Genomic DNA, 26,179 nt, shown 5'->3' with positions numbered 1-26,179 from the left:
TGACCCTACGGACTGTAGTCCGCCAGGCCCCTCTGTCCATAGGATTCTGGACCAGATTCAGGCAAGAATACTGGAGTGGGTTGCCATGCCCTCCTCCAGGGGACTCTTCCCAACCCAGGGATCGAACCCGCATCTCTTAGGTCTCCGGCATTGGTAGGCGGGATCTTTACCACTGGCGCCACCTGGGAAGCCCAAGATCCCACATGCCACAGGGTGACTAAGCCCGCACACCGAAACAAAGACCTAGCACAGGCAGAAGAAAAAACAGAAAGAAAACCAGTTAGGAGGTTACTATAATAACCCCAGTGAGGAAAGTGTGGGAGAGACTTAAGCCGGCGCAGCGTGGGAAGGAGGTGGGAGGAGAGAAAGGCGTGGCGCTCCGGGTGCTTCTCGTGGACTTGCGTGTCCCCACCCTCTGCACACAGTTATGGTGAAGTCCTGAGCCCGGGTACCTATGAATGTGATCTTATTTGGAAACTGGCGTCTCTGCAAATACAATCAAGTTAAGATGAGGTCATCCGTCTGGGGCCTAATCCAGGGTGAGTGAGTGAAAGTCACTCAGTCGTGTCCAACTCTTTGCGACCCCATAGACTATACAGTCCATGGAATTCTCCAGGCCAGAATACTGGAGTGTGTCTCCTTTTCTTTCTCCAAATTCAGGGTGACTGGCGTCCTTATAGGAAGAGAAGAACGCAGTATGAAGACAGACGAGAGCAAGCAGCTGCAGCTCAGGAGTGCCGAGGACCAACAGCCACCATCAGAAGCAAGGAAGGATTCTCCCGCATGGGTTTCCGAGGCTCATGGCCCTGCCAGCAGCTTGTCAGACTTCTGCCTCCCAGAGCTAGGAGATAATGCAGTTCCATGGTTAGCAGTCACCTGTGTGGTTCTCTGTTCTGGCAGCCCTAGGGGACAGTGCACCAGGCTGAAAGGGGGCCAGTCAGATTCCTTTCATATTAGAGGTGAAGGGAGAAAGAAAGGGATTCAGGCTGACTCAGGGATGGGGAAGGTGCAAGTGGGGTGGGTTTTGCAGGGAATACTCAGGAGTTCCATTTGAGGCAAGAGGTAGTTATTAGTAGCATAACATAAATGTAAATAGGAAAACAAAATTTGGTGAAAAAAGTAGATTTGAAAGTTGTATATTTACAGTGATTAGATCCACTTTCGATAGCGCTCTAAGGCAAAACCTGAAAATTAAAAATAAAAATGCTTTGCTTCCTGTGTTAAGGTGGTAGGATTATGGATTTTTTTTTTCCTCCTTAAAAATGCTTCCCTCTAAATAACGACTTAGGCTATCTGAATACCAAAAAATTTGTAAATAATAACAAGGAAATTGAATCTGCAAATTAATGCGCATGTACAGTTTTAAAAAGCAAAACCAGGCATTGAGAAAATAATGACATACAAACACAGTAACCAAAAGGCACAAAGGGAAAAGCTAAAGATTTTTAAAGGCTGATAACGTGTGTTGTGTTTATTCTTTTGCTCCTAGGCTTCATTAAGTTTCTGTTAAGGTGTTGTTTTTTCTAATGTCCCTCCCTAAAGAGTTCTAATAAGGCCTGTTACTTGTGGTTTTAACACACAAGCCGTTTTGGTGGGAACAGTGCTTTCACACAGTCTCAGGATCTGAAAGTCATGGACGTCAGCCAGCTGCTGGAGTTGAGTAACAACATAAATCCTGAGCTAGCACCAGATCTTTCTAAAAATTAATGTATCAGCTTTCAAGAACTAATATATCATTAAATGAATAGCTGGGGACACTCAGGGCACAGAGGTGAAGGACACCAAGCCCTGGCATGTGCCCCAGGCTGCAAGTCACAGGACGGGCCTTGCTGTAGCTCACACTAGCCTGTATTAGCAGGAGACAGTCCCCACCTCCAACCTCCTCACCCTGAGCCTGAACTGTTGTCTTGAAAATCTCCTAACCCTGGATATGGTTGTCTGCTGTCGGCTGGGCCCACTTTGGGTCACCCACTTGTCAGTAATTGGGTGACAGTAATGAGTGTAATTGGAGAAGGCAACGGAAACCCACTCCAGTACTCTTGCCTGGAAAATCCCATGGACAGGGGAGCCTGGCGGGCTGCCGCCTATGGGGTCGCACAGAGTCGGACATGACTGAAGCGACTTAGCAGCAGCAGCAGCAGCAGCAGCGGTAATGAGTGTAATTGCACTCATCTCTCATGCTAGTCAGGTCATGCTTAAAATGCTAGGCTTCAGCATTATGTGAACCAAGAACTTCTAGATGTCCAGGCTGGGTTTAGAAAAGGAAGAGGAACCAGAGATAAAATTGCCAACATTCGCTGGATTATAGAGAAAGCAAAGGAATTTCAGAAAAACATCTATCTCTGTTTCATCGACTACACTAAAGCCTTTGACTATGAGGGTCATGACAAACTGTGAAGAGCTCTTAGCGAGACAGGAAAACCAGACCATCTTACCTGTCTCCTGAGGAACCTGTATGCAGGTCAAGAAGCAACAGTTAGAACCCTGTATGGAACAACTGACTGGTTCAGGATTGAGAAAGGTGTACAACCGGGCTGTCTGCTGTCACCTTGTTTGTTTAACCTATACGCTGAGCACATCATGAGAAATGCTGGGCTGGATGAGTTACAAGCTGGAATCAAGACAGGAAGGAGAAACATCAACAACCTCAGATATGCGATGATACCACTCTAATGACAGCAAGTGAAGAGGAACTAAAGAGCCTCTTAATGAGGATGAAGGAGGAGAGTGAAAGAGCCAGCGTAAGACTAAAGATTTTTTAAAACCTAAGGTCATGGCATCTGGCCCCAGTACTTCATGGCAAGCAGAAGGGGAAAAGGTGGAAGTAGCGACAGATTTCCTCTTCTTAGACTCTAAAGTCACTGCAGATGGTGACTGCAGCCATGAGGTCAGAAGTCGATTACTTCTCGGCAGGAAAGTGATGACAAACCTAGACAGTGTGTTGAAAAGCAGAGACATTACTCTGCTGACAAAGGTCAGTACAGTCAAGGCTATGGTCTTCCCAGTGGTCACATACAGTTGCGAGAGCTAGACCGTAAAGAAGGCAGGACGCCAAAGAACTGATGTCTTTGAACTGTGGTGCTGGAGAAGACTCCTGAGAATCTCTTGGACAGCAGGGAGATCAACCAGCCAATCTTAAGGGAAATCAACCCTGAATATTCACTAGAAGGACTGAGGCTGAAGCTGAAGCTCCAGTATTTTGGTCATCTGGTGTGAACAGACGACTCATTGGAAAAGTCCCTGATGCTGGGAAAGATTGAGGGCAGGAGGAGAAGAGGGCATCAGAGGATGAGATGGCTGGACTGCATCACCAATGCAAGGAACATGAACTTGGCAAACTCCAGGAGATGGGGAGGCCCGGCGTGCTGCAGTCCATGGGGTCGCAAAGAGTCGGACTTGACTGGGTGACTGAACAACAACAACTCCCCACCTCCAGCCTCCTCACCCTGAGCCCCAGCTGCTGTCTTGAAAATCTCCCAACTGTGGATATGGCTGTCTGCTGTCAGCTAGCTGGGCCGACTTCAGGTTACCCACTTGTTAGTGTTGCTGCCGTGAAAAGGAAAAAAAAGAGGAACAAAGAACAAAGAAGATAAAGAGAACAAAGAAGATAAAGAGAACAGTGAGCTGGCCTGAACATTCCTAGTTGTTTTTTTTTAACTTTAACTGCTCCAAACTCTGCATGTCTCTAAATTAGCTTTTCTGCCCCCTAATTCTGCAGGAATTACACACTTCACACCTATTTTCCTTTGATTCTAAGCTAAATACATCCTGGATCTGGTGCTTACCCTTACAACACCCTTCGCCTTGTAGTTATACATCAGAAAGAAGGATGCAGAGCCCCCGAAACACCAGACTCAACTACTCAACCACTGGCTATGCCAGTCTTTGCAACAATAGGAGAGGAAGAAATCGAGATCCTATCACCTTAGTTCCTCACCACTGACTCCTGACTGCGAGCCCTCATCTTATATAAGGCCCTAGACTCTTCATGGAGGGGGGACACAGTTCTTGAGGCATCAGCCGACTGTGTCTCCTTCTCTGCTAGCTTAAAGCCACCTTTCTATTTCCTCCAAATTCTGTCTCTGTAATTGTTATTTGGCTGCAGTGGGCAGAGAAAGCCAAGATTTTGCCAGCAACAGTGTCCCTTCCACAGAAATAGCTGCTGATCTATCTGACGTCCATGTTCCAGGCCACTGACAGTACCACAGTGATGAGTGGGCAGGTCACTGTACCTAAAAGCCTAAAACTGAGATACTACCCCTCTCTGGAATTTCTGAGCCCAATCATCTCTGTTCTTCCGAGAGACTTGGGTGTGCTGGTCCCGTATTAGACTGGGGAGAGACCAGAAGCTTTGCTTGGGCCTAAAGTCTAAGCCACATACTCCAATCTCACCTTTTTCATCCCCCAGAATGTTCTAGAACAGGGTATCCAATGTTGAATCTGGTGTTAATAAAGTTGCACAGAAGAAGCTCTTTTAATTGACCAACACTTAACCAACTTCTGATCAATCATTGCTTTTTGTTACCTCTGAAAAATATGGGACCTGACGCCCAGAACGTGCCAAATGCTCGAAGCTGTTGGAATAGCTATGTTTTTGAATACCTGTGCACATCTCTCGTTGGCTGGGCTGCATGCTTATAAAGCAGCCTCGGAGGAACGCATGCCCCGGAGCACCTGCGTACTTTTCCTATTGACTCGCTGCACGCTTATTCAGTTCTCCAAATGTGGTGGTGACCTAGCTGTAACAATCCTCCCTTGAGAACTTGTCGTTTTTCAGCCACTCAGTCGTGTCTGACTCTTTGTGACTCCATGGACTGCAGCATACCAGGCATCCCTGTCCTTCACTATCTCCCAGAGCTCGCTCAAACTCATGTTCATTGAGTCAGTGATGTCATCCAACCATCTCATCCTCTGTTGTCCCCTTCTCCTCCTGCCCTCAGTCTTTCCCAGCATCAGGGTCTTTTCCAATGAGGTGGCTCTTTATATCAGGTGGCCAAATATTGGAGCTTCAGCTTCAGCATCAGTCCAAAGAACAATCAGGGTTGATTTCCTTTGTGATTGACTGGTTGGATCTCCTTGCAGTCCAAGGGACTCTCAAGAGTTTTCAGCACCACAGTGCGAAAGCATCAGTTCTTCAGCACTCAGCCTTCTTTATGGTCCAACTCTCACATCCTTATATATCTACCAGAAAAACCATAACTTTGACTATATGGACTTTGGGCAGCCAAGTGATACCTCTGCTTTTTATTATGCTGTCTAGATTTGTCATAGCTTTTCTTCCAAGGAGCAAGCGTCTTTCAATTTCATGGCTGAAGTCACCATCCACAGTGATTTTGGAGCCCAAGAAAATAAAATCTGTCACTGTTTCTACTTTTTGCCCATCCATTTGCTGTGAAGTGATGGGACTTCATGGCACATGGGATTAAGTGCCATGATCTTAGTTTTTTGAAAGTTGAGTTTTAAGCCAGCTTTTCCACTTTCCTCTTTCACCTTCATCAAGACACTCTTTAGTTCCTCTTAACTTTCTGCCTCTAAAGTGGGTATCATCTGCATATCTGAGGTTGTCGATATTTCTCCCAGCAATCTTGATTCCAGCTTGTGAGTCATCCAGCCCAGTATTTTGCATGATGTACTGCAGAATCCCAGGGACGGGGGAGCCTGGTGGGCTGCTGTCTATTGGGTCACGCAGAGTTGGACACGACTGAAGTGACTTAGCAGCAGCAGCAGCAGCAGCAGCACTCTGCATTTAAGTTAAATAAGCAAGTGACAATAGATAGCCTTGATGTAGTCTTTTCCCAATTTTGAATCAGTCTGTTTTTCCATGTCCAGTTCCAACTGTTGATTCTTGTCCTGCATATAGGTTTCTCAGGAGACAGATAAGATGGTCTGGCCATCTCTTTAAGAATATTCCACAGTTTGCTGTGTTCCAGAGAAAGCCTTAAGCATAGTCAATGAAGCAGAAGAAATATTTGGAATTCCCTTGCTTTTTCTATGACCCAATGGTTGTTGGCAATTTGATCTCTGGTTCCTCTGCCTTTTCTAAATCCAACTTGTACATCTGGAATTTCCCAGTTCATGTACTGCTGAAGCCCGGCTTGAAGGATTTTGAGCATAATCTAGCTAACGTGTGAAATGAGTGCAATTGTATGGTAATTTGAACATTCTTTGGCATTGCCTTTCTTTGGGATTGGAATGAAAACTGACCTTTTCCAGTCCTGTGGCCACTGCTGAGAACTTGTTAGGAATGCAAATTCTCAGGCCCCACTCCAGACATACTAAATCAGAAACTCTGTGTGTGGGGCCCAGGAATATATGCTTTAGTAAGGTCTCTAGGTGACACTGATGCATGTGAAAATTTTAAAATCATTGTTAAAATGAGTCAAAGTTATTTTTATTTCCAAACCTCTATGTGCTATTTGTATACCTTTTTGTAATTAATTGAAATACTATAAAAACTAATTAAATATATAAGCAAGCACTGGAACAGATCGAATTTTTTAAAAATAAAAACCAAGTGGAAAGCTTTTGGCACTTAAATGCAACCTGCCAACTAAAATTGCTCTAGAACCAGGCATAGACGAAACATGTAAAAGACTAGGGAAATTTTCATAAAAATTTTACAGATTCTGCCCTTAGACTGCTTTATAGAAGTCTTCAAATTCTTGCTCCAACTTAAAGAAATCAAAGGTGAAAACCACAGACAACATATTACGGGTATGTTTATCCAAGAAAGATGTTTTTAAATAATATTTTCTAAATGAACTTAAAATTAGTAATTTTTGGAAGTGTACTCAAAAGAAGTTTTATTAAAAGCATAAGTATGTGTTCTGAAGAAAATGTAAACACTTCAGGTAGGTTTGGATATGCACTTTTCATGATTCTGCTCTTTAGCTGATCTCACATGACAAGAAGGTTTCTTCTGGACTCCAATTTTCCTACTGGTTTTGTTTTTCATGTGCACAGCTCTCTGGGGGAACCGAAGGGGAGAGGAGAGACTGGCAAGGCAGGACTCAAGCATTCCTGGGTACAAGATCCTGGCCCGCAAAACCTAAAGGTGTCAAAATCCCACTTTGATTTGAGGGCCACCTACTGCTCTCTGCCAGGTCTCTGAAGACAGCAGATGAGGCGATTGCAAGACGTGGAGGAGCCCACGTGAACCAAAAGCTTCCTAAGGTTGAGAGAGTTCCAGTCCATTCAACTCTGTCATCCTTCGCTGCATGTTTTAGGTTCTTTGCACAACTTCCTTAGTTGCAAAACTGTACTTATAAAAAGACACCAAGTTTAGAGGGAGGATGTATGGAGGTGATCGGTGTGTGTAACTCAGGAGATCCTCTGTTGTTCCAAGTCCTCTCCTACTTCAACAAAATCCTTCCTTGGTCTTTCTGCCTGAGACAAGCAAAAGAGTAAGTTTCTCGCTGCAGTCCTTTGCCCACCCTGGATCACAGAGTGCTAAGATCTCAGGGTTGGAAGCCAGTCTTGCTGTGTTCAATCTCTGCCTAACACGCTAGAAAGCACTCAGCTGTTTCCAAGGATAAACCATATTTGGTGCAAGGTTCAAGAAAATTAGAGATATCAAGGGAACATTTCATGCAAAGATGGGCTCAATAAAGGACAGAAATGGTATAGACCTAACAGAAGCAGAAGATATTAAGAAGAGGTGGCAAGAATACACAGAAGAACTGTACAAAAAAGATCTTCACAACCAAGATAATCACGATGCTGTGATCACTCACCTAGAGTCAGACACCCTGGAATGTGAAGTCAAGTGGGCCTTAGAAAACATCACTACGAACAAAGCTAGTGGAGGTGATAGAATTCCAGTTGAGCTATTTCAAATCCTGAAAGATGATGCTGTGAAAGTGCTGCACTCAATATGCCAGCAAATTTGGAAAACTCAGCAGTGGCCACAGGACTGGAAAAGGTCAGTTTTCATTCCAATCCCAAAGAAAGGCAATGCCAAAGAATGCTCAGACTATCGCACAATTGCACTCATCTCACACGCTAGCAAAGTAATGCTCAAAATTCTCCAAGCCAGGCTTCAGCAATACGTGAACCATGACCTTCCAGGTGTTCAAACTGGATTTAGAAAAGGCAGAGGAACCAGAGATCAAATTGCCAACATCCGCTGGATCATGGACAAAGGAAGAGTGTTCCAGAAAAACATCTATTTCTGCTTTCTTGACTATGCCAAAACCTTTGAGTGTGTGGATCGCAATAAACTGTGGAAAATTCTGAGAGAGATGGGAATACCAGACCACCTAACCTGCCTCTTGAGAAACCTGTATGCAGGTCAGGAAGCAACAGTTAGAACTGAACATGGAACAGACTGGTTCCAAATAGGAAAAGGACTACGTCAAGGCTGTATATTGTCACCCTGCTTATTTAACTTATATGCAGAGTACATCATGAGAAACGCTGGGCTGGAGGAAGCACAAGCTGGAATCAAGATTGCCGGGAGAAATATCAATAACCTCAGATATGCAGATGACACCACCCTTATGGCAGAAAGTGAAGAGCTAAAGAGCCTCTTGACGAAAGTGAAAGAGGAGAGTGAAACAGTTGGCTTAAAGTTCAACATTCAGAAAACTAAGATCATGGCATCTGGTCCCATCACTTCATGGGAAATAGATGGGGAAACAGTGGAAACAGTGTCAGAATTTATTTTGGGGGGCTCCAAAATCACTGCAGATGGTGACTGCAGCCATGAAATTAAAAGACGCTTCCTCCTTGGAAGGAAAGTTATGACCAACCTAGATAGCATATTGAAAAGCAGAGACATTACTTTGCCAACAAAGGTCCGTCTAGTCAAGGCCATGGTTTTTCTTGTGGTCATGTATGGATGTGAGAGTTGGACTGTGAAGAAAGCTGAGTGCCGAAGAATTGATGCTTTTGAACCGTGGTGTTGGAGAAAACTCTTGAGAGTCCCTTGGACTGCAAGGAGATCCAACCAGTCCATTCTGAAGGAGATCAGCCCTGGGATTTCTTTGGAGGGAATGATGCTAAAACTGAAACTTCAGTACTTTGGTCACCTCATGAGAAGAGCTGACTCATTGGAAAAGACTCTGATGCTGGGAGGAATTGGGAGCAGGAGGAGAAGGGGACAACAGAGGATGAGATGGCTAGATGGCATCACCGACTCAATGGATGTGAGTCTGAGTGAACTCCGGGAGTTGGTGATGGACAGGGAGGCCTGGCATGCTGCAATTCATGGGGTCGCAAAGAGTCAGACACGATTGAGCAACTGAACTGAACTGAACTGAATAAAGCCTAAGATTGACAGCCTCTGATTTATAATCTAGTTGAATTCCAAGGTCTCCTCAGCAGGGATTAGTCTGCAAAGAGGATGGCCTTACTAGAAACAGGATATTTTAAAGAGTAGCATTTGGGTTTGTTGGCTTGTTGATGACAGAGTAAGAAAAACCAAGTATGTCATTTAGAGAAATTTTAGAACCAATTTACTTGCTGAGTATATATCAGATACACGCACAGTCAGCTTCACAAACCTCTTTCCCAGGGCATGACTGGATTCCTATATGTAGGAGTTTAAAAGAGAAAGTTTCCTATTGATTTTGATAACAATAGGGAAATGTTCCAGGCTGAATGTCCCATCCTAAATTCATTTGCTGAAGTTCTAAATCCCCAGTTGGTCAGTCGGTGACTGCATTTGGAGAAAGGACCTTTAAAGAGGTAATTAAGTTAAAATGCGGCCATTAAGATGGGTGCTAATCCAATCTGATTGGTGTCCTCAGGAGAAATGGAAATTTAGACACACACACAGAGGCACCAAGGATGCCTGGGCATTGAGCAAAGACCACATGCAGAAGCGGCAAGCCAAGGAGAGAGACCTCAAAACAAGTCAAGCCTGCTGACACGAGGACTTTGCACTTCTAACCCCAGAACTGGGAAAATAAACTTCTGTTGCCACTCACTCTGTGGTAGTTTGTTAAGGCAGCCCTCGCAAACTAAGGCATGGAGAAATCTTTGCATTCATGGGAGATCAAGCTTTAAGCGTGAGGAGTAAGCTGATGAAGTAAAAATTTGAATTTCAGTACAAAGATTGATCCTCCCATCCCTAATCACCAACTTAAATATCAGCCATCAGGTGGCGCTAGCGGTAAAGAACCTGCCTGGCAGTGCAGGAGGCCTAAGAGATGCAGGTTCCATCCCTGGGTTGGGAAGACTCCCTCCTGGAGGAGGGCATGGTAACCCACTCCAGGATTCTTGTCTGGAGAATCCCATGGATAGAGAAGCCTGGTGAGCTACAGTCCATAGGGTTGCGTAGAGTCAGACATGACTGAAGCAACTTAGCATTCCCTTCTCATTGAAGGTGACTGGTATGGAAGAATACAGAAGGAAAGTTTTGAAGGCAGCAGTAGCAGCAGGCTAAATACCAGTGCTAAGTGCCACCAGCATTTGGGGTATGGATCTCAATGTTTTTTCAAACGTAGCCCATGTTTCATGCATTATTACATGCAAGCATTCATGAGAAGATAAAAATTCATAAAAGATGCAAATTCAACTAATGTGTATCAGTTGCCCATGTATAGCACAGTTCCAAGCGCTTGCCATATACATAAAATTTTTAATTGGAGTACAGTTGACTGAAAATGTTGTGTTAGTTTCAGGTGTACAGCAACGTGAATCAGTTATACTCATATCCACTCTTTTTTAGATTCTTTTCCTATATAGGTCTCTACAGAGTCAATGAGGCTTTCCATGTATTAACTCATCTCACCCTCACAACAACCCCTGGAGGTAAGTATTGTTATCCTCAATTTACAGATGAAGTCTGTGAAACAGACAAGTGAAGAGACCTATAAAATATGCGTGACCACAGTACCTACTTCAAAGGATGGCCTCAGTTATACATAAAATGTTTCACACAGGTCCTGGAATTTAGTAACATTAAAGGAGTATAAATTATTTTTTATCACATTACCTGCCTAATAAAATAAGGTTTGAATTTGGCAGTAAAGAGATATCTTAATACCATTCAGTTGTTCCCATGACCATTTACTGAACAATTACTGTGTGTCAAGCATTGTGCTAAACTCTGGATGTAATGACCAGCAAAGAACATCATAAGGTAGTAAGTCATCTTTGAAGAAAAGCAGGAAGGAGAGGCCAAGCTTTCAGTGGTGATTATCTCCATGGAGTAAAATTAAGGAGGAATGTCTTTCAGGTTTTGATTTCATATAAATCTGGGCTTTATATGTGGGCTTCCCACATAGCTCAGTTGGTAAAGAATCTGCCTGCAATGCAGGAGGCCCTGGTTCAATTCCTGGGTCAGGAAGATCCCCTAGAGAAGGGATAGGCTACCCACTCCAGTATTCTTGGGATTCCCTTGTGGCTCAGCTAGTAAACAATCTGCCTGCAATGCAGAAGACCTGGGTTCAATGTAAACAATCTGCCTGCAATGCAGGAGACCTGGGTTCAATTCTTTGGTCGGGAAGATGCCCTGGGGAAGGGAAAGGCTCCCCACTCCAGTATTCTGGCCTGGAGAATTCCATGGACTGGACAGTCCATGGGGTCAGCAGAGTTGGACACGACTGAGTGACTTTCACTTTCACATCTGTATGTACTCTGATTTTTTTTAAATAAACACAAATTGATTTTATAATTTAGAAATCAATCAAGGAGAAAAGCTTTTTTTAGAAAAATGAATGCTTGAGATTGTGATTAGTCAATCTTAGTTAATGATTCAAGAAAAACATTTTACAAGTCATCTTTCTGTGAAAGATGAAAATTAAAGGAATTGGCTTCTGCACCTTCTTCATGCCAAGGGTTTACAGTCTGCTTGGGCAGGTAAGATGCAAACAGGACCCAAGTTGCCCCAAAAGACAAGGCAGTAAGTAAACATCAGGAGAGCAAGTGCAGCAAAAAACTCACTCTCAAAGACAGAGCTTAATTAAGGCAATTTGCTAACCAAAATTACTCTAGAACCAGGCATGGATGAAAAATGTAAAGGACCAGGAAATTTTTCTTAAAAAACCAGGAAGAAATAGAAAATCTTAACAGACCCATCACAAGCACGGAAATCGAAACTGTAATCAAAAATCTTCCAGCAAACAAAAGCCCAGGTCCAGACGGCTTCACAGCTGAATTCTACCAAAAATTTCGAGAAGAGCTAACACCTATCCTCCTCAAACTCTTCCAGAAAATTGCAGAGGAAGGGAAACTTCCAAACTCATTCTATGAGGCCACCATCACCCTAATACCAAAACCTGACAAAGATGTCACAAAAAAAGAAAACTACAGGCCAATATCACTGATGAACATAGATGCAAAAATCCTCAACAAAATTCTAGCAATCAGAATCCAACAACACATTAAAAAGATCATACACCATGACCAAGTGGGCTTTATCCCAGGGATGCAAGGATTCTTCAATATCCGCAAATCAATCAATGTAATTCACCACATTAACAAATTGAAGAATAAAAACCATATGATTATCTCAATAGATGCAGAGAAGGCCTTTGACAAAATTCAACATCCATTTATGATAAAAACTCTCCAGAAAGCAGGAATAGAAGGAACATACCTCAACATAATAAAAGCTATATATGACAAACCCACTGCAAACATTATCCTCAATGGTGAAAAATTGAAAGCATTTCCCCTAAAGTCAGGAACAAGATAAGGATGTCCACTTTCACCGCTACTATTCAACATAGTTCTGGAAGTTTTGGCCACAGTAATCAGAGCAGAAAAAGAAATAAAAGGAATCCAAATTGGAAAAGAAGAAGTAAAACTCTCACTGTTTGCAGATGACATGATCCTCTACATGGAAAACCCTAAAGACTCCACCAGAAAATTACTAGAGCTCATCAGTGAATATAGTAAAGTTGCAGGATATAAAATCAACACACAGAAATCCCTTGCATTCCTATACACTAATAATGAGAAAGTAGAAAAAGAAATTAAGGAAACAATTCCATTCACCATTGCAACGAAAAGAATAAAATACTTAGGAATATATCTACCTAAAGAAACTAAAGACCTATATATAGAAAACTATAAAACACTGATGAAAGAAATCAAAGAGGACACTAATAGATGGAGAAATATACCATGTTCATGGATTGGAAGAATCAATATAGTGAAAATGAGTATACTACCCAAAGCAATTTACAAATTCAATGCAATCCCTATCAAGCTACCAGCCATATTTTTCACAGAACTAGAACAAATAATTTCAAGATTTGTATGGAAATACAAAAAACCTTGAAATGCCAAAGCAATCTTGACAGAGAAGAATGGAACTGGAGGAATCAACTTGCCTGACTTCAGGCTCTACTACAAAGCCACAGTCATCAAGACAGTATGGTACTGGCACAAAGACAGACATATAGATCAATGGAACAAAATAGAAAGCCCAGAGATAAATCCACACACATATGGACACCTTATCTTTGACAAGGGAGGCAAGAATATACAATGGAGTAAAGACAATCTCTTTAACAAGTGGTGCTGGGAAAACTGGTCAACCACTTGTAAAAGAATGAAACTAGATCTCTTTCTAACACCACACACAAAAATAAACTCAAAATGGATTAAAGATCTAAATGTAAGACCAGAAACTATAAAACTCCTAGAGGAGAACATAGGCAAAACACTCTCCGACATAAATCACAGCAGGATCCTCTATGATCCACCTCCCAGAATTCTGGAAATAAAAGCAAAAATAAACAAATGGGATCTAATTAAAATTAAAAGCTTCTGCACAACAAAGGAAAATATAAGCAAGGTGAAAAGACAGCCTTCTGAACGGGAGAAAATAATAGCAAATGAAGCAACTGACAAACAACTAATCTCAAAAATATACAAGCAACTTCTGCAGCTCAATTCCAGAAAAATAAACGACCCAATCAAAAAATGGGCCAAAGAACTAAATAGACATTTCTCCAAAGAAGACATACGGATGGCTAACAAACACATGAAAAGATGCTCAACATCACTCATTATTAGAGAAATGCAAATCAAAACCACAATGAGGTACCACTTCACACCAGTCAGAATGGCTGCGATCCAAAAATCTGCAAGCAATAAATGCTGGAGAGGGTGTGGAGAAAAGGGAACTCTCCTACACTGTTGGTGGGAATGCAAACTAGTACAGCCACTATGGAGAACAGTGTGGAGATTCCCTAAAAAATTGCAAATAGAACTACCTTATGACCCAGCAATCCCACTGCTGGGCATACACACCAAGGAAACCAGAATTAAAAGAGACACATGTACCCCAATGTTCATCGCAGCACTGTTTATAATAGCCAGGACATGGAAACAACCTAGATGTCCATCAGCAGATGAATGGATAAGAAAGCTGTGGTACATATACACAATGGAGTATTACTCAGCCGTTAAAAAGAATTCATTTGAATCAGTTCTGATGAGATGGATGAAACTGGAGCCGATTATACAGAGTGAAGTAAGCCAGAAAGAAAAACACCAATACAGTATACTAACACATATATATGGAATTTAGAAAGATGGCAATGACGACCCTGTATGCAAGACAGGAAAAAAGACACAGATGTGTATAACGGACTTTTGGACTCAGAGGGAGAGGGAGAGGGTGGGATGATTTGGGAGAATGGCATTCTAACATGTATACTATCATGTAAGAATTGAATCGCCAGTCTATGTCTGACGCAGGATACAGCATGCTTGGGGCTGGTGCATGGGGATGACCCACAGAGATGTTATGGGGTGGGAGGTGGGAGGGGGGTTCATGTTTGGGAATGCATGTAAGAATTAAAGATTTTAAAATTAAAAAAATAAAGAAAGAAAGAAAGAAGGAAATGGCAACCAAAAAAAAAAAAAATGTACAGACTCTGCCCTTAAACTGCTTTACTGAAGCCTAAGGGTGTTTGAAAAATGTACAGTTTTGGATGGAAATTAATACAGCTTTAGTGGAAGCTGCTGGGTTACAAATACCAAGACTCCACCAAAGCAAAATGAGGACTTTCTGTAGTGAGTAATCCACCCTTGATCACCTGAATGTTGAAACAAATTCAGTTCCATCCAGAGTTAAATGAGCAGTTAGAAAAAATGGAACTCTAGCCCTTGAAGTTATGGTTCCACTAACTCAGAAAGTGTGGAAATGTTGGCTCAAAGGTCCTGCTCCTGGCTCAGAACTGACTTCTCATGCAGCCACTGTCATAATTCTGGGATGAGTCAAAGCACTCCCGTGGGGTCCACTCACAGTAGCTGGCCATGGTGAATTTCTAGCAAATCTCCTCCAGTGAGGTCAGATTTGCTATCCCCACTTTCTCACCCCCTCGCTGCTCCCTCCTTGAAATCTGCCCTTTACCTCACCCCTCTTGATCATTGGCAATGGCCTCCTGGTCATTTTTGGGTCCCTAACGCCTAGCAGAGTGCCTGGCAGAGAGTCTGGAAATGTTGGCTGAGGTGAATTACCAGTGACTCAACTCGGTGGCTTTTTCTCTACGTTCTGTTCCATTTGGCCTCGCTGGGGCGTGACCCTGATATTGACCTGGCCTAGAAATTCTCTTTCACATCCTAGTGCATGACTTCTGGTTCTCCCGCCCATCTCTCCTCAACTCCTCCGTCCCCACCTTAGGCGGTTTCTTCGCAGATATCCTCCCTGCCCCCATGTCCCCCGCCTGCTCCCTGCATGTTGTGACTGAGCCCAAGGCTCAGGCTTCACTGTCTCCTAACTCCATACTTCATGGCACCCAGGAAACAATGATGGTGATCACATGTGTTGTAATAACAATAACAGCAACAGTTGCCCAAGTGTATTAGGAACTGTACTCGATATCTAATTTAGTCCCACCAACTCTGTGATGTAGGTATTACTACTCTGTGTTACAGATGAGAAAAACCAAGGCTTGGAAATAAAAGACAGATGACTAGCAAGTAGCAGAACTAGGATTTGAGCCCAGGTCTTACTGTGTTGAAGGTCCAGACACTTTCAAAACAAACACAGACGTGAACGCTGGAAATGGAAATTCAGAAGGAACCGGCTGCGCTGCCTCCTGCCTGCTCCACTCCTCCCACCCTCCCCTCCTGGCGTTGGTGCGGCCTCTGTTCCCTCTCCTCGTGTCCCTGCAGGTGTCCCATCTCAGCTTGAAACCCACCGGATCCTTATTATCTTCTCTAAGAAATCTGTTCCCAGAACTCACCTGGTGGTTCAGGGGTTAGAAATCTGCCTTCCAATACTGGGGTTCAGGTTTGATCCCCGGATGGAGAACTAAGATCTCATATTTTGCGGGGCAACTGCTGAGTCTGTGTGCCACAACTAGAGGGTCCATCAATAAAGAGCCCGCATGCAGCAACTCAGACCTGACACAGCCCGAAATGAAAACATTAAAAAACAAAATCTGTTTCCATCACTCTCACCATCACTCTCAGAATCATGGCAGCTCAAACCTGGGATTCGATCGTGACTTTTCCTCCTCTTTATTCATCACGCCTTCTTTCATTCCTGCACCTCCTTTCATTTCTCAACCCCTTCCTTTTGTCTGCATTTCTACAGTTGCTACTCAAACCTGGCCCTGGTCACCCTCCACCAGAGGACTATCATAGTCTCCTAATCAGTCTTTCCAGCCCTCTTTCTTCTTCCTGGAATCCATCCCACCCTGCACCATGAGACTGAGTTTTCTAAAATGAGGTGTTGCCTTTATCCGTCCCAATCAGAAACCCTTTAGTGTCTTTTTATCAGAGATGAAGTTCAGACTCTTCAGCCTGGTGTTCAAAGCCTTGAATATTCTGGTTCCAGTTGATGTCTTCAACTCCATCTCCTGCTTTGCACCTGCAGGAATTCTTAGCTTCAGCAGAGCTAGCCTTTTCAGCTGTTTGAGTCAGGCTGACCTTAACTAGGGTGACCTTATAATCTCTCATTCAGAATGGAATTCCTTTCAAAGTGAGAGAGAGTGCTATCAAGAACTGAGCCAACAGCCATAAACTGGGATCCCTCTGGATGAACTGGGATTAATGTCCTGCAGTCACATCGTTCTCTGCCCATCCACATCCAGACCACCTAGAGCAGGGGCTAAAGGAAGGCTCCCAGGGTCCCTAGCAGCCTCTGCTTCTCCTCTGAATTCCCTGCTGTAATGATACCTGGCCGTGCCATCTTTAACAAGTCCCTTCATACTGGTGTCTTCAGGTTATAGCCTTCAACCTGGCGTTCTCGCGGTGACAGTCTCTCTCTTATCTACTAGATCTCTGTCTGCCGCCCTCCCACACCCCCACCCCGCCCCGACACACAGGTGGTCTCAGTCCTCAAGCCTCGAGAGCACGGCCTCCTCTACACGATCGCTGCCCTTCATGTCTCCCGTCGCCTTGGACATCTATCCAATCGCTACCCGTCCTTCCTCACCCAGATCTTCCCCATTCTGGCCATGAGGATTCCCTCCTCTCTGACCTCCTGGAGCCTCTGTTAATATCTCCATCATTTGCTCTGTACTCAGCACAGCCTCACGGAGCAGCACTTGACACTTTGGCATTGAGTTCAGTCTCCCTAACCAAAGTAACTGGCAACAGAGGTCCACGGCCACTCAGTCTTTGCACAATCAGCTTCCAACAGGTCAAATATTTGGTTGACAAGGAAGAGGATAACTTTGATGGATGAGGCTGGAGTCACGTATAGTCTCTCCCGTTCTCCCCTTCTTCGGTTTGACCCCAGCTCCAAGGAGGGCGGACATTCCTACATGCTGACGGCGGCAGCGAGAGCAAAGCACGTTCTAACAAACACGGCCCATGACACCTCCCAGGCAACCGCAGCTTCCCCTCTCATGCTTGACACTCTTCAGTAAATGTCAAACTCCAGAAGTCTTGGCAAAAGCCTTAGAGACTCAAAGGCTCTCCACTACAGGGCACCCTTAGACAATTATTTGGCAACATCTAAAGAACTGGGCTTCTCACTGCCTTCCAGTTTCTCAAGGGTCACGGCAGGTCCCCTGCCCCAGCTCTGGCTCCAACTGCCCCTGACCCTTGTCATGCACACAAGCTCTGGGCCTGCCCTGCTCCTTCCCTCACCCTAAGTTCCCAGACGCCCTGGCCTTATTTCTCGAAGCTCATCCCCTGGCCTTACTTCCAATGGTGGAATTTCCTTCTGACCCAACAGCACCCAAAGTTTCTACCCATTTAACAACCGGTAAGGGTTGCTAAGGGCCTTCCCCGGTGGGTCAGAGGTTAAAGCGTCTGCCTGGAATGCAGGAGACCCGTGTTCGATCCCTGGGTCGGGAAGATCCCCTGGAGAAGAAAGTGGCAACCCACTCCAGTACTCTTGCCTGGAGAATCCCATGGAGGGAGGAGCCTGGTAGGCTACTAGTCCATGGGGTTGCAAAGAGTCGGACACGACTGAGCGACTTCACTTCAAGGGTTGCAAAGAGTTGACTCATTGGAAGACTCTGATGCTGGGAGGGATTGGGGGCAGGAGGAGAAGGGGACGACCAAGGATGAGATGGCTGGATGGCATCACTTAATCGATGGATGCGAGTCTGAGTGAACTCTGGGGGTTGGTGCTGGACAGGGAGGCCTGGCGTGCTACGATTCATGGGGTCGCAAAGAGTCAGACATGACTGAGCGACTGAACTGAACTGAAGGGAAAAATCGGGCTTCCCTGATAGCTCAGTGGGTAAAGAATCCGCCTGCCATGCAGGAGACCTGGGCTCAATCCCTGGGTCGGGAAGATCCCCTGGAGGACAAAATGGCACCCCACCCCACTATTCTTGCCTGGAGAATCCCTTGGACAGAAGAGCGTGGTGGGCTACAGTCCATGGGGCTGCCAAGAGTCAGACATGACTAAGTGACTAGGCACACAAGGGAAAAGTATGTGAAACAAGATAGAGCATATGACCTCATTTTGTTAAGCATTAACAAAATGTCTAGAAGTAGATATTTCTGTGGGTCTAGGCACCCCACTCCGGGACTCTTGCCTGGAATATCCCATGGACAGAGGAGCCAGGTGGGCTACAGTCCATGGAGTCGCAAAGAGTCGGACACGACTGAGTGACCTCACTTTCACTTTTCACTTTCATGCACTGGAGAAGGAAATGGCAACCCACTCCAGTGTTCTTGCCTGGAGAATCCCAGGGATGGAGGAACCTGGTGGGCTGCTGTCTGTGGGTTCACACAGAGTCGGACACGACTGAAGCAACTTAGCAGCAGCAGCAGCAGAAAATACGACAAGCTATAATAGTGATTTTCTCGTCTAACTTCCTCAGTGAAAATAGGTACTTGCATAATAAAAATTAATGTAGTGAAAAAAGAAGGGCTGGCGTTTCCAGATTGACTTCTTGTTTTGCCAGTGTTAATGGATGTGGTACCCTGCTACCTATCATGGTCACCACAGACAGAATAAGGGGGAAAAAACAACTCTAAGGCTTAGGAGACCGATTCCACTGTGGACTTCTGATGCAGCTGGTTTTTCGTCTCCATCAGTGTGTAAAAGCAAGTGAACAAACCCATTTTATTCTCATCATCACCTGCAAAGACTAGGCCACCACCTTTACTTTTTTTTTTTTCCACCTATGCTTTTGTTTTGTTGCTTTTTCCTTCCACATTCCCAGCTGAGAATCACAGTGTGCTGGAAAGTGTCAGTTCCATGTGCAAAAACAAATCATCATTTACTGTTTGTGGGAAGCAAGACAGAACAGGTCCTCTGAAACCAATGGAACAGGGAACAAGAAATGGAGGATTTAGACTTAGAAAAGGAAGGCTCCAGTTCTGATGCCAATCAAGTCCTTTTCCTTCCTTTCCTTATGGATTGTCTGCCTCATAAGTACGCTGCTCAGCTTATTGAACACCTATTATGCCAGGCACTGTTTGCTGGTAGAAAGACTAATGAGTCTGTGTGAGTTTAAAGGGCTTTGCAGACAAGCTGGGAGATGCCACATGCATATTAGGGATTCACTGTCTGCCCTACAGGTGCCGAGGAAAACCATTACCTGTCACTGCAGAAATGAGATGCCACCCCCCTCCTCACGGCCCCTGAAATGTGGAGTCGCCTGAGTGGGAAGCCACTCAGCTGACTGCAAGCGGTGCCTGTGGTTCCAAGTATTGCCCTTGAGACTTCTTAGCTGCGGCCAGTGTTGGAGGCTGCTGTTTGTTTTCTGGTCTTCCCTGTAGCTCAAATGGTAAAGAATCTGCCTGCAATGCAGGAGACCTGGGTTTGATCCCTGGGTCAGGAAGATCCTCTGGAGAAAGGCATGGCAATCCACAAGAGTGTTCTTGCCTGGAGAATCCCATGGACAGAGGAGCCTGGTGGGCTACAGTCCGTGGGATCGCAAAGAGTCGGACAGGACTGAGCGACTAACACTACCACTACCCACAGCTGGCCTCTCACAGCTGGCGGTCCCTGGGACAGTCTCTAAACTGCAGATCCACGCTTAGAAGGAAGGCTGCCCACCTCTTTGAAGTGCCACTCAGCAATGTCACCCATCACCACCTGACCTCGCATATAACACCTGAGCTCTACTGAAGGCAGACCAGCCCAGACACCGCTCCAAACTGAATGCAAATCCGCCCAGTCCTTGCCAAGGGAAGCAGTAATGGATTGATCTATTAACCTAGATTATCATAAATATGCCTTTTGCTGAGGACCCAGACTGGGAAAATGCTAAGCTCAGCCACAAACGAAGTCTTTAAAATTCAAATGGTGACTAGCAACTAGGACAGAGAACTGGGAGCACTTGGTTGAAACTCAAAGGAGAGCAACTGGCTGCGTGGCCTCCCCTCTCTCTTCCCTCCTGGTGTTTCCCCATCAGGCAAGGCTGGACGGGACACTCACGCTCACACCGTTTTCCGTCCGCGGCCAGGGCGTAGCCACTGTAGCACTGGCAGACGAAGGAGCCCAGCAGGTTCACGCAGAGCTGCTCACAGCCGTGGTCATCCGCTGCACACAGATCCTGGACTGGGGCAAAGCAGCACCATTAGCACTTGGCTCAGAAGGAGGTGACTCCTGGCACAGGGCCGTCAATGAGCAACTCTACAGTGCTTGGCAAGATAACTCTTGATTGAAAGCGATATAAGAAATTTTGGAACATTTTGGAAATTTTGGAAAACGAAAAAAAAAAAGAAAAGAAATTTCAACTGTAATCTCCCCACCTGCAGTCCTACCATCCAGAGACCACCTCTGTTAATGGCTGGGTGAGTTTCTATGTATGTGAGGGCCTCCCAGGTAGTGCAGTGGTAAAGAATCCACCTGCCAAGGCAGCGGACGCAAAAGACAGGGGTTCGATCCCTGGCTTGGGAAAATCCCCTGGAGCAGGAAATGGAGTAGGAACCACTCCAGTATTCTTGCCTGGAAAATCCCATGGCTAGAGGAGCCTGGCGGGCGATAGTCCATGGGGTCACAGAGAGACAGATGTGAGTGAGCACACACAGCCACTTATGTATACGTAAAAGCACACTTTTCAAAGTTGGAATTTTTCTTCTCTATTAAATGCATTAGAAATTTTTAAATTAACATCAATATGTATTTTTCTCATGTCAAGGAGAATGATGGATGGTTCTTGAGGATTGAAGTTATCATGAGCAGGCCTTTGTGCTTGTCCGAATCAAGTACCATTCGTATTCTCTGAGAACCTAAAGGCTTTGTAATCAGTCTCACCAATGTACCCACCTATGTACACAGTCTCAACAATATCATTTGGTGCTGTCTTTGACATTTTGCAGAAGCTGGGAGAGAGCGCGGTGAAAAGACCTGCTACTCCACCAAAAACACAGCAGATCTGGAAGAGTCCCTTATTTTCAAGTCTGCCTTGGTCTCTTTGGACATACTTTCCCTCATTCCATTTCTCTATCAGAAGGATGTTTGAAAATCCTCTCTGTGTTCCATTTATGCATCCCAGTAATAAAGAAGGAAAATGGGAAGCCAGAAGAATTTGAGTAGAGATAACAAAGATAGGGAGAAATCAATATACGGTCTGAAGTGAAGTGAAGAGAAAGTCATGCAGTCACATCCGACTCTTTGTGACCCCTGTAGGATTGTAGCCCAGCAGGCTCCTCTATGGTGATTAACAATGCTATTCCAGTCAAATATTTATTATGTGTCCACAAGGTGCTGAGCTCTGGCTCTTTATTCAAATGCAGTGTAAGAATACATTCACAGTAGTGCATTTACTGCCACAGAACTAAGAATATATCAGAGGATGGAAAGTTTAAAGGCATTTTTAATCCTTCATCGACTCAGTCTCCCCTTTGAAGAAATTGGCTGACGTTATGACATTATTTCTCAGCAAGGATAATGACTTGGTTTCATAACTAGCTCTTTCAGTGACTTTACCATTAAACTTGGAGAAAATCAGAGAGCATTAAAGGGATTGAATACATTAAAAATGTTTTCTTCCTCTGGTTAAAAGTTATCACTGTGACAGCTATGGTAAAAACTTAATTCACTAGAAAGTTTGATTAATCCCTGAATCCAGTGACTACACTTTAATGTAACCTCCTAGGTCTTTGAGTTTTATAGTTTATTACACTTTTTGATAAATGTAAAATATCAAATGATAAAAAGATAAAAGCTGACATATTTAGCACCTCTATCAAATGTATTAATTTTTAAAAAAATAGAAGCTACATCATAAGATTAAAAAATATTTAGGTCTAAAATTCCACAAAGAAGGATTCTGGTTTTAAAATGCTAAAAGAATTATTTTCACTCCTAAATCAATGAAGTAGATGAAAAAATTACAGATGCAAATTCCATTCTTTACCTATCTATTTCTATCTTATATTTCCAATTGGGAATTCCAATTGATATTTCCCATGGATCCAGATATAGGGAAAATAACAATAATCAGAAGAAACTTCAGCTCATGCAAAAATCTTAGTGAATAATTGAAGAATGACAAAATTTACAGTTAGTTACAAGCCTAAGCCAGAGATACAAGAAAAATCGGAACCATCAGATACTTTTCATTTATTGAATTAACAAAGCTCCTACTCTGTCCCAGGCACTGGGGATGTAGTGTAAACCAACAAAGGGGCTCCTGCCATCATGCAGCTTGTATTCTAAGAGTTAGGAAGGTGAAATTCTAAGAAGAGCATTTCTGATAAAACCCAGAAGTGGAATTTATCCAAAGAAAACAAAAACACTAATTCAAAAAGATATATGCACCCCTAGGTTCATTGCAACATTATTTACAATAGCCAAGATATGGCAGCAACCTAAGTGCCCATCAACAGATGAATGGATAAAGACGTGCTACATAGAGTCAATGAAATGTTACTAAGCCATAGGAAAGAATGAAATTTTGCCATTTATAACAACATGGATGAACCCTGAGGGTATTAGGCCAAATGAAATAAATCAAACAAAGACAAATACTGCATGATCTCATTCATATGTGGAATCTATAAAACAAATGAAGTAACATAACAAAACAGAAACAGATTCATGGATACAGAGAACAAACTGGTGGCTGCCAGATGGTACAGGTTGGGGATATGGATCAGTGAAGGGGATTAAGAGGTACACATTTCCAGCTGTAAAATAAATAAGCCACTGGGATGTAATGTACACATAGGAAACATAATAGGCAATATTGTAACAACTTTATATGGTGATAAATCGTAACTGGATTTATTGTGGTGACTGTTTCATAATATATGCAGTGGAAATGTAAAATACTGAGTCACTATATTGCATACCTGAAACTAAACTAGTATATGTATATGTGTGTGTGTGTGTGTGTGTGTGTATATATGTGTGTGTGTGTGTATATATACATATATATGTATAGGCTTCCCTTGTGGCTCAGCAATAAAGAATCTGCTTGCAATGCAGGAGACTGCCTGGATTGCAGGAGACACCAGTTCGATCCCTGGGTCAGGAAGATCCCTTGGAGAAGGAATTGGAAACCTATTCCAGTATTCTTGCCTGGGAAATCCCACGGACAGAGGAGCCTGGCGGACTACAATCCATGGGGTCGCAAGAGTCAGATGCAACTTAATGACTAAACCACCACCACTACCATATATATGTGTGTGTGTTTCTGACTGAAAGAACAGTGAATACAAAAGGCATTAATGTGGAAAAAACTAGCCCTGTTTGAGGATTGGGAGAGCCAGAGTAGCTATCAGATGCACCCTAAATAACTAAAATAGAAAACAGAACATGCTAGAAATCCACAAGAGAAGTGCTGCCGATACGATGGGAGTTCAGAACGGGGATGGATTACGGCCAGCCCAAGCTGGATCAATCAGAAGAGGCTGGCAGGCAAGCAAGAGACACCGAGGCAAGCAAGAGACACGGAGGCAAGGAAGAAACACGGAGGCAAGCAAGAGACGCAGAGGCCAGCAAGAGACGTGGAGAAAAGCAAGAGACATGGAGAAAAAGAAGAGGATCCACCTGGAGCTGAGGGGACAGTAAAAGTGCAGAAGTGGAGGAAAAAGCAGGACAGAGAGGGGAGCTGACCCCCGTTCCGGGAATTCCAAAGGAAGCAGCAGGAGGGGGCGTCGGAAGGACAACTGACACCGGACGGCAGAGGGCCTGAGAGCAGGCTGCCTGGTCTCAATCTTGCTCATCGAGGGACCACTGAGGGTGAACGTCTCAGAAAGGGAGATGGGCCGTTTCCCTGTCTTGTGCTGTGAGAGTAACTTTGGCGACATCACAGTCTATTTTAGCTCTGGGAGATGGAAAGGATTTAGTGTACGGATAAATGAAAGCCACTTCTTTGGGAACAAAGTGGTAGCTCTCTGACTTCCATGCCAAAGTAGCTTTGGTTTGCGTGTGTGCGGATGGGAAAATCAACTTCTTGTCACGAGGACCTTCCACTGTCCGTCAGAGCTGTTGGCCACACCCACCGGCTGTCAGCGCAGGTCTGTGCACCTCTGACTTTTCCCTCCTGGCGTGTGTGTGCGTGTGTGTGTGCGTGCGTGCGTGCTCAGTCATGCAGTTGTGTCCGACTCTTTGTGACCCCATGGACTGAAGCCCGCCAGGTTCCTCTGTCCGTGGAATTTTCCAGGCAAGAATATTGAAGTGGGATGCTACTTCCTACCCTAGGGGATCTTCCCGACCCAGGGTGGGAACCCACGGCTTCTGCATCGGCAGGTGGATTCTTCATCACTGAACCACCTGGGAAGCCCTTCCTGGCATGTATCACCATGTTAATGCCATAGGCATTTATATACTGACGTATATACCGTGTCTCCCTTGCCAGGCTCCCTAACCAGGAGGGGAGCGTCCCTGCACAGACTCCTGATGGCTGGACAATGACACCCCAGGACACTGGAACAGCCAGCCCCCAAGCCTCAAGCCCATCTCTGAAGGTGGGGTGGGAACTCCACCACCTGGGTCCCCCTGCTCAGCTCCCACAGTTGCTTTGTCTCCTCTCTTTGTCCAGCAGGAACCCTGCCTAACAGTGGTTACCAAAGAGGGGTGAGAGTTTCATTTTTTTCTGTTATTTATAATTACCTGCTTTTGAATTTTCTAACAAGAGTTTATACCAAGAGCTCTTATAATAATGAAAAAAAATCAATGTTACAAAAGAACCTCTTTGAAAGAAGCATTTTAAAAGCAGTGAACCCTGCCAGTGCAGAAGATGAAAGTGACCCGGGTTTGATCCCTGGGTCGGGAAGATCCCCTGGAGAAGGAAATGGCAACCCACTCCAGTATTCTTGCCTGGGAAATCCCATGGACAGAGGAGCCTGATGGGCTATGGTTCACAGGGTCACAAAGAGTCAGACAAGACTGAAGCAACTTAGCACACAGACATAGTACCCTAAACTACATCTATCACTCTGGGCCCAGTTCCCATCTCCATTTGAAATAGGTTGAAAAATGTAGATTGTATGAAAGCAGTGAACCAAGATCTTGAAGCAATAATTATCTGTCTTTGAATTTTCTAATAAGAGTTTATACCTAGAGTTTTTATAATAATGAAAAATAATCAAGGGCTGTCTCACCTGACTTGTGCTGTGGAAGAGTAACTTTGGTGGCATCACAGTTTACTTTAGCTCTGGGAAATTGAAAGGATTTAGTGTATGGATAAATGAATAAAGTGTCTCCCTTGCCAGGCTCCCTAATCAGGAGGGGAGCATCTCTGCATGAACTCCTGATGGCTGGACAATGACACCCCAGGACACTGGAACAACCAACCCCCAAGTCCCAAGCTTGTGGCCAATTCCCAATCCCAATTGAAATAGACTGAAAAATGTAGATGAAAGCAGTGAACCAAGATCTTGAAGCAATAACCATTTCTCC

At 44.4% G+C, this 26,179-nt stretch overlaps 1 protein-coding gene across 7 annotated transcripts in view; it reads right to left on the bottom strand.

Annotated features, from left to right (window-relative positions):
• Positions 1-26,179, bottom strand: part of MATN2 (matrilin 2) — a 169,488-nt gene that overhangs the window by 57,720 nt on the left and 85,589 nt on the right. For 5 of the 7 annotated variants that reach the window (XM_018058266.1, XM_018058268.1, XM_018058270.1 and 2 more), the window contains exon 5: positions 20,762-20,884. The exons of the other annotated variants lie outside the window; for them this stretch is intronic. In XM_018058266.1, the coding sequence (XP_017913755.1) occupies positions 20,762-20,884 (123 nt within the window). The remainder of the gene's footprint in view (positions 1-20,761; positions 20,885-26,179) is intronic. 7 annotated transcript variants of the gene reach the window in all.

This window comes from Capra hircus, chromosome 14 (assembly GCF_001704415.2).
Source record: "Capra hircus breed San Clemente chromosome 14, ASM170441v1, whole genome shotgun sequence".
Taxonomy (NCBI): Eukaryota; Metazoa; Chordata; class Mammalia; order Artiodactyla; family Bovidae; genus Capra; species Capra hircus.
This window is presented reverse-complemented; position numbering and strand designations above follow the sequence as displayed.